A 10,000-nucleotide genomic window follows, 5' to 3' on the forward strand; every position below is an offset into this window, starting at 1 on the left:
TTTTTTATCATAGTTTATAATATATTTTACCACAGTTTTACGTCATGTGTGATCTATTATTGAACAGAATGCACGGTAAAATTAAATCTATTTGATAATTATCAGCTTAAAATCCGTCATTTTGCAACAGATTAATAAAGCTTCATTTCAAAGTCCATGAAATCCCCATAGTAATAAAATGTTGTTTTTTAGATGTGTCTGCTTTACTGGCCAAAAGTGGTCAGAGGCTCAGTTTTACTTGCCCCTGCCGCCTAACGCATATCCAAGCCTGCATCACCAACTAATCATGCTACTTGGAGAGAGAAGCTGTTATAAAAATCGATGACTGGAGAAAACTATAACCCACAAGAGAAAGATGTGAGTTTTAAGCTCCAAGTTGTCGCCTCAGGCCAGACCTAACAATCAATGTTGCTAATTTATTAGCTTTTTTTATATTCAACTGGTCAGGGATTATGATGTTGCAATCAAAGAAATCACGCCTTACGAAAGCGATGGTTTGCTTGACGTCGCTGTCAGTAGTATCCGATTGCCTCTCTCCATCCATTCTCTTCCAGATGGCGCAATTCTCTTGGTTAGCACAGAGCCGGAATAAGAACCTCTGGCTGAGCCTTTGTTCAGTTCCGAAATCTGCACAATCATAGTAAGGGTTCATTTTTCGTAAACGTTGGCAACCACAAATGTTTCGAGTTTCTGAGTCTGGGCGCAAAAGCCGAAAGTCCATTTTTCGTGAAACGGTGCTAACCAAAAGAATTGCGGGACGAGACGGCTCCCCATCCACATTAGGCAATTTAAGTTAGGCGTAGTGTGGTTAAGATAAAGGCGTAACTCGGGGGGAGGGGGGCGGGGGGTTGGGGATGGAAACTAACCTGTTGTTATTGATTCATGATTTTTCCGTGGTTAAATCCGAAAAATATTTTTCATTAGAGATTGTAAAATAAAAATTCTTATACTTACTGCCGGGGCAAGGCATCCAAGTTCGAACAGCAATGGGTCTAGAACTTCCTTGCACCTTGAAAAAAAATTCATTGAATAACGGTGAATGTGAGTAAATGCATGTTCATAGGATTCTCGAACGCGTTTTGTGCATTTAGTGAATGCGGACCGTGGTAAAAAATGAGGAATGTTTGGTATCCGTTATGTACTGATCGAATCGAACATTCAAGATCCCCCAAGAACCACGTATTCTTGCCTTGCCTTAGACAGGGAATTTTTTTCTAGGAGAATCTAAGAAAATTCATTTCTGATTACTCATTATCAGAGGCTTAACTAATTAAGAAACCAAAAGGCCCAAGAAAGGAGCAGCCGCACTGGAACAGCATTAACAAGACGGTTCAATTAGAGCGTATTTTATGGTTTAATGATCCGGCTTTGGATTTCAACAGAAATGCAAAACACGATTTTCGACCCAGGAAGGAATCCGTTCATATCAATCACAGAGTTAAGGATTCGTTGCACTGAAGTGAGACTCTGCTTCATGAAGGGGGTGGGGAAGGGGAGGGGGGGGGGGGGGATAAGCAGTGCAACGGAAAGATACCTTGCATGTTAATTTTCGCCGTAAAAATGACGAATGCGAGAAAAATCCAAAATAAACATTTCATCAGACAACCAGCGGCTTATTTACTCAGCTTGGTCAATGAGCCCGGAACAAACCAAACGCAAATATGAAGCCAAGCCACCTTGCCTTCTTACTGTCTTAAAGATTTGTCTTTATCACGGAAGGCAGAAGTCTATGACCCGTCTGTTGCTAATAAAGTACACTTCGGCAACAATCCAAGTGAATAGCTAAATCAACTGATAAAGAGCGCTAATATTTTCAGAGTCGATGATAGTTGAACGATGGACGAAGTAAGAATGATTATACTGATTATTTTTGTCATAAATTGTTTACATTACTGCTTTGTACGGGTCTTGACAAACTGCGAGCCAGCGAGACGTTCTAGTCTAAGCACCCATTTTAAAATTGGCTGCTAAAGAGTATTTAAGTCTAAGCACCCATTTTAAAACGGTTAGTTTTCACTGATCGTGTGACTCGCATGTTAACTGGCCTGGTTCGCCATGTTGGCTCTCATGACTCGCAACTATGGCTTGCATGGCTCGCATATGTTGTCCACACACTTTTTTTTTTTCAAACTCACGCAGTGCCAGTTTCACTGAAATTCATAGACCATTTTACAGTTGTGGCTAAGTTACCTGGCCTAAGAATGGAAGGGAGGCTGCCGGTGACCCTGCTTTGATAGAAAACTCTTTGCTTTTCTGGTGGTGATGCACACTAATTAAAACTGGTAGTAATCACGGATTAGTAAAGTGCGTTCGATGTTTAGTAAAGTACTATTTTTTATTGTACTAATTGCCCAGAAATATTCAGGGAAAGTGGACTTGTGGGGTGCTTTTGTGGCAGTACGCAGAGAGAACTTGAATCTCCTGTGAAAAGCAGCCGAGTTGACAAATCACAACTCAGTACCGTTGCCGTCACGAATTGCCATGCGGGGGCCAATTGTAGTGTGTTTCCTACAAAATATACCAGTACACAGCTTTCTGATGTTCTAAGAAGTCGCTTTAGTCATATTTGCTAGTGATACTTCAAATAAATTAACATAACTTCAATTATGTTTGAAAGAAAACAGCGGAGCAACCAACACGCATGACTGCAAAGCACATGGAAATATGGAGATTTTTTACCGCTTTCAATTGAGCATGCCGACATTGCGATACAAACCCGCTGTCGAGGCATGACAGACTCACAATCACATCAGATCGAGAGGATGTGCTCGTCGACCAGCTAGTCCAAGATAGCGTCCAAACCCTGAAATCGTATGGCATCACGATCGATATCCGGGAAACATAGTTAAGGTCACGGGCAGCCTCGCAGCCATTCATAGGCTAGGTTACTGAGCCAACAACTGGAAAATGGCCTATATGAATCATTCATATGTGTTATACCGCACAAATGTCAAAAGGAAAGGTAAGGAAAGGAACTGTATTTAAGTGTCGTTCTAACGCTGGAGCACTAATTTGGGACACTGTAAACTGAAATTAACAATGAAAGCAAATCAATTAAAATGTTGGTTTGTGGGGAGAGGCGAAACCGGAGTATTCGGAGAAAACCTTTTGATGCAGAGTAGAGAACCAACATACTCAACCCACATATGAAGCCGAGTCCGGGAATCTAACCCGGGCCACATTGGTGGGAGGGGAGTGCTCTCACCACTGCGCCATCCCTGAACCCATTCCGTTTCGCTTTTTAGCATATGTATACTGATTTTGTTTGAAGGTTTTTGAAATTCTGTCATATTTTTGCTCAAATACTACTTTTTAAAAGCGTGCACTTGAAAATAGAACCGTCCGCCAAGTCGTACACGCATTTCAGTGAAACTAACACAGGGTGCGTTAAGGAAAAAAAAACTATCGGTGATTTAAACAATTACAAGAATAATTTTCGATACCTTTCGAATTGCAGTGCGGTATATTTAATTTCTTGTACCTAAAATATTAACTTATGGTGTGAATCACGATGTCTTTTGATAGAAAACTGAAAATATTTAATATCGCATTGAGCTCAGTTTTGAAATCGTGATAGAAAATTGAGTCACTTGCATAAACGACTGTCAATTACAATGTGCTTGAATTGAGTAATATATAGTTCACTTGCGGATTTTTGCCGTCAAATACAATTTTCAGACACTTCCAAAGTTAATAGAGGGGAATGGTTTGGAAGCTCGGCAAACATCAAAGGAGCAAACAAAGATGCCCAGATTTAGGTTGGAAAGTGCACGACCGTGCACAATCTTTTGTTTTGCGCTCATACAATATGCATGAATTACGTAACCAACACGTTTCATTTGGTTAGTTCCTCACTACGGGGTAAACAACTATTGTGTTTTGTGCACGATCAAGGTCAAAAAAGAGAACAAAAACCTACAATTTGTCAGGTTTCATAACGATTCCCCTCTATTAACTATGATACTTCTTAAAGACTAATTCACATTTTTAAAAGCTTCCAAATTACAAGCCGAAAATTAGTCAGTTCAAGATTATATATAAATAATTAGTAACAGTTTGCATTCAAATTTCGCGTCATTTGGCTCGATCAGGTTACAAGCATTTCTGATATTTTCGGAGGGAAGCGTTCCTAGTTCGAGCATAGGACTTTACTCAGGAAATGAATAATAGCAGCATTTGAAGAATATGAGGTGAATAAGTTTAACAGTGAGGTACCAGCTACATGTTTATCACCTTAAATATCACCCATTTTTCGCCGTCATGTTATGCGGCCTTTAAGGATGTTCTTTAAGAGCTTAGAAAATGACAATTTTAAAGGGACAGTGTCATGGGATGGCATGGGCAGTATTTCACACACACACACATTTTAACAGATGTTATTTTTTTTTGCTTTTTCTGTTTATGTTTTAAAAAGTTTCTCCACATTGTAGATGCTGCATTGGTATTTTGACTGCTCTTCTTTTGGTTTCTTGAGGAGAATGAATCACTATTTGTCCGGTTCCAGCTCGATGGCCGCCACGACTCGACATGGTAACATACGATCAAAACCTCTTCCAAACAACAAAATCAAAGAAAAAAGGAGCAAAGAACGACAACGAATATATAGTTAATTTGTTTCTGAACGCCACAGGATATTTGGTTCACTAAAGTGACCACGGATGGCTTTGATTGTGTAAGATATTCACACCCACGCACTCCTTTGAAAAAGTTGGCAAACTTTTTTAAAAATTTTGGCATGCTGTCACGCATGCACCACCGGTGACACTGCTCCTTTAACATGTCCGAAAAGGCTAGAACCGAAGTAGGAATGGATAAGAATGGTTGTTTTTATGTCGTGTTAAGTGCCAATTGATATCATTATAAGACTTCAGCGTTGCTTGGTACTCGCAGCATTTTTTGGACAATTTGTCATGCAGAAAACCGCACTTTAACCGCGTTTTCAAAATTTCCGCAAATTTCTTAAAAAAAAAGGAATCGTTGGAACTTGCAAATATGAGTTTTGAAAATAGTTCACTAAAGGGTATCTTTGGGCAAAATATAAGCGATCTGCAAAAATAGTCGTTGTGGATTCTGTCAGGCAGCCACTCAAATTCATGATGACATGATCATAAATATAACGTAAGCTAAGCAAGATACACGCATTTCGAGGTTTATTTACTCACCCTTCCGAGATTTCAGATGTGTTTGACATATTGCAGGATTGTTTGTTTGTCTGTAAGCTAAGTTCTGTGTGTGTCAACGTTTATCGGATTAACCTGCGATCAACCGAAATCTTCTTGAGACAAGGCGCTAAAAATTCCTAATACAATTTCTTAACGAGTCGTCTGCCGCCCACCCGACCTGTCAAGAGTGATATTATCACGTGTCATGCTATAAATGTGAGCCAATCAGATTTTACCGGAAATTACCAGCGCGCTGCGATTCAAGGAAAGACACGACGAAAACAAAACAGCACTCTAACTTTAATGTCTGCAAATCCCGCTTGACAGTTGGTGCGGTTTCTCTATTCAAACCATCAAGGACCAAATAATGTCGAGATAAAATGGCAGAAAAATCCCGAATTCTCAGAGCGTCGCACCGATAACGCGACGTAGCGTTCTTGTTCCACCAGGCACAACCTCAGGCTTCATCTCATACACTGGGCTGCTGTCCCCTTTTTGACTGACAACTACACAAAGAAGGGTGAATATCCGGTAGTTTCGTGTTTCGTACAGTTATACGCGTGAACTACTTGATTTAGATGATCTGAGTAGCATGATTTCTGTGTTACTGGTACAGTGTGGAGCATACTCAGAAGGGTGTGGTTAAATCGCTCTACTTGACCATTACCTCGTGGGTGATATGGAGTGGTGCTAGAGTGTACTACCCCACATAGCTTTTCTAGTTCATGCTGAAGGTGTTTTTCGAACTCTCTTCCCTCATCATGATAATTCTTTAATGGAAGCCAAATCGTAAGATAAAATCATTGTACAGTTTCTGAGCAACTGTTCGTGTTTTTGGTGGCATAAGCCTGCGCATAACGAGTGAAATGGTCCACAACAAAAAGGATATATTCATAACCTCCATTACTCCTTTCCAGGTGAAGAAAGTCAATGGCGACCAGTTCAAACGGTGCGGTGGTCTCAATAGGTTGTAATGGGGATCTTGTCTTGAGAGTAGGTGGCTTCTGTTTAATACATTGACAGACATGTCCAATATAGTGCTCAATGTGTCTCTGCAGGTGTGGCCATTAGAAACGTTATCTTGTAAGACGTAACGTGTGATCGACTCCAAAGTGACCCATCTTCTCATGAAGCTCCTTGAGGACCAGTGGATGAAATTTCTTTGGAATGATGATCTGAGTACGAGGTCCCTTGTGTCTTCTCGTTATCCCGTCCGTGTCAACTGAGAGATGATCCCATTCATGAAGAAGTAGCTTTGTCTCAAATAACTCTTTTTTTCCTTTTTCCTCTTTGTTAGGCGTCGGCCACTGTGGACCAAGTCTCTAACTCGACTAGTGACTGGATCAGTGCTTTGGGCTTGTTTGATATCCAGTTTTGTGGTATGAAGTTCTTCAAGGTTGTACGGGTCAGCTAGTATTACAGTGGGATCTCCTGAAGGGGCTGATACCCAATTTACGGTGCCTTCCTCTTGGAACTTTGAGGAACAAGAAACAGCCTGAAAGACATCATGTGACACCACCTCAGTGCAGATTTGAATGTAATCACTCCCGTCTAACGGTACTCTGGATAAGGTGTTGGTTTTTCCTGAGCGATAGTGAATTGTGAAACTAAAATCGGCTAAGTCTCCTTCCCAACGAACACCCATGGCGTTAAGCATCGCAGTGGACAAAACATAGGTCAGAGGGTTGTTATCGGTGTATACTTGGAAGCTTGGGGCGTAGTAGAGTTAGTCCCTAAATTGATCACGGACCGCCCATTTCAATGCTAGAAATTCCAGCTTCCGAAGTGGAGGTAGGTATGCAATGACACGAAGAACATCATTCTGATACTGGTACAACACTGCACCCAGCCCATCCTTGGAGGCATCAGTGTGTAGGACAAAAGGTTTCTCAAAACCTGGGTAGGCCATTGCTGGAGCACTGGTGAGACAGTCAATAAGTTTTTCTAACAAAGACCGATGAGTGGGTAGTCCAATCAATGGGAAAATTCGGGGACAACTGTCCGGTGTCTTTCCGTGACTTCTCATTTTTCATCTCTTCAGGGGATTCAGCAGGTGACTTGACTAGATCAAAAATAGGTGATGAATCTACGGTGGTAAATAAGGAAACCCATAAGTCTGCGCACCTCGCTCACTGTCTTCAGAATAGAATTCTTAAGGGCAAGAAATGACTTGATACTGGACGGGTCCAACTTGTAAACCCCTCCAGAAACCACACGCCCAAGGAACACAACTTCTCTCTTGAACAGTTTACACTTCTGCGGTTTCAATTCAACTCCATGATCTCGTAATCGGCCAAGGACTTTGCGCATGTGTTCAATATGTTCTTCAAATGTTGCACTAAACACAATTATGTCACTAGATATGGCACACATACTGTATCCCTTAAATCTCCTAGGCAGTTCTCCATTAATCGCTGGAAGGCCGCCGGCGCACATGACAAGCCGAATGGGATTGCCACCAATTCATAAAAGCCCAAGGAGTGACGAAAGCCATTAACGGCTGACGTTTGGGACTCATGAACCCCTGGTGCAAAAAAAAAAAATGGGTATCGAGTGGCCATCTGGTCGGGTCTTTTTGTTTAGTGCGCTGAAGTCCACACACAGTCTTAAACTTTGGTCCTTCTTTCTCACACAAACCACAGGCGAACTATATGACGATGTCGAACGTCGAATAAAGTTTTGATTTAACAAATCTTCTTCCACGGTTAGCCTTCACTTCCGAGTAAAGTGGTGTAGGTACTGCAACATAATTCTTCTGTACAGGAGTGTGATAAATAAGGTCTAACTAAGGCTCCAGTTCCTTGATACATCCAATATCGTTACCGTCCCTTGCAAATGAATCTTGCTCCTCCGTCAGTAGTTTAAAATCCATTTCCTTCTTGTTGGGCGTAAGACTCTCGACGTCTGTGTCCTTAAAGTGCGGTGGGATACTGAAAGGTTTCCCAGCTTTCACAGAAGCTTGCACTTCATTCAGTGATTCTCCAGGCGTGTTTTCTGATCTACTTTCCTCGCTTGCTTCATAGGTCTCCTCAGAGTCTTTCAATGTAACCTCAACTGGTATGACTGATTGGACGAGTTGTAGTCGGCCAAGCGAGGTTCGCCCTCTGAGTACGACATCATGGTCAGTGTTGTTAACAATGTCAATTTCAACTTGATATGACTTTCCATTCTTCACAGTTAACAAGGTCTCTTGGACTTCTAAGCCACTGGGTCAGGGACAGGCTTCATCCGGCTCAAACAACTCACCAACTTTAAGGCAGTTTGAGGCCAGTACAACTAGAAGTAATTATCTGGTGAAGTACCTCATTCTCACTTACCCTTGTTCATAATCTCTTCTATCACATTAAACCCAATTAACGGGGAGTCCAGCGACTGTTCAGTAACAAGAAAGGGGAGTGACAATTCATCCTTAGATGACCTCAGTCTAAAGTTCAGCTCTACCCATCCTATGTACGGTACCTTACTACCGTTGGCAGCAGTCAAGTTCAGTTTGATGTCCAATAATTCTGATATGTCCTTAACAGCGATGTCAGGAAAGTCACCTTTCCCACACTGCTAGAGCAAACGTCGTGATGGCTTCAAGCCACACCAAAATCCAGCTACGCTTCCTTAAAGCTCCGAATGCTGGATTTTTAAATATTATTTGAGGTCCAGCGCTTCGAGTTTTGGACGGATTTCAGATATAATGGCATGAGAGGAAAACTTCTGGGTTTCAGCTTACTTGTTGCATGATTTGAAACCTGTACGATAAAAATTTGTTAGTGAAAATCGGCTTGGTGCTGGAGCGATCCGAAATCGAGCTTTTCACCTTTGTCTTTCTATTGGTACGCAGAGGGGAACGTCGAACACAAACCTTCCATTTTTCTCAGTATTTTTAATTTTTTAAAAAGCGCTCTACTAATTCTAGAAGGACACGGCCGAACTCTACTCGTGACAATCAGTTGTCATTGACACTGTTGGAATATTTTGGGGATGTATCCTAATGCAGCGAAAGATTAATGATGCTTATCAACGTTCATAAACGTTTTCTGAATGTTTTAAAATGATTTTTCAATGGTATGGAACGTTCTCTATTTCCGTTAGGGAACATTGAAAACGTTTCAGAATGCATTGAGAATGTTTGTGAATGCATTTCAACGTTTCCAAATGCGTTGCGCTGAAAAACATCTCAACGCAATTTTCATTAAGCCTGGTTTTCCCAAAGAGGGTCACAAATAATATTTTATAGATTCGGAAATACTGTTATTAATGATAATGATCCAATAACAAAAGAAATTATAATATTTATCTACAAGATATCGATTTATTTGCTAATAGAACAGCAAAAAAATTATACAACAAATTCAAAAACAATTATTTTTATATTGAAACTAAAGACAATAATTTTATCAGGTTCAAATTACATCAATACACACGATCTTTTTATTGAAATAAGGTTATTATTTTAGGAAAGAAAGACAACAATTATTATTTTTATGAAAATGGTAAAAAAATGTCACCAAATATTTTAAGCCTATGTGTAGACCATGGAGAAATAAATTTTGAAAAATTTAAAAACAAAAACATATGTATTTATCAAAAAACAATAAGATTTTGGAATGGTAATGAACATTGCAAACATCACAAAAACTTTTATGCTCAATTAATCATTAAGAAGGATCACAAAAACAAAATTATTCATGGTTCAGGCATAATAATTTTTTCGAACCCTATATTAATAAACAAATGAAAATTAAAAATAATAACAATATTGATAAACTTTCTAAACAAGAGCTTATCAATATAATATTAGATAGAAATAAAAAGATTGAAATTCTTCAAAATCAAGCAAAATCACC

At 40.1% G+C, this 10,000-nt stretch overlaps 1 protein-coding gene across 1 annotated transcript in view; it reads right to left on the reverse strand.

Annotated features, from left to right (window-relative positions):
• Window positions 1-10,000, reverse strand: part of LOC137988888 (stimulated by retinoic acid gene 6 protein-like) — a 158,246-nt gene that overhangs the window by 135,338 nt on the left and 12,908 nt on the right. The window contains exon 2 of the mRNA XM_068834835.1: window positions 955-1,009. Coding sequence (XP_068690936.1) covers window positions 955-1,009 — 55 coding nt within the window. The remainder of the gene's footprint in view (window positions 1-954; window positions 1,010-10,000) is intronic.

Source organism: Montipora foliosa, unplaced genomic scaffold (genome assembly GCF_036669935.1).
Source record: "Montipora foliosa isolate CH-2021 unplaced genomic scaffold, ASM3666993v2 scaffold_433, whole genome shotgun sequence".
Taxonomy (NCBI): Eukaryota; Metazoa; Cnidaria; class Anthozoa; order Scleractinia; family Acroporidae; genus Montipora; species Montipora foliosa.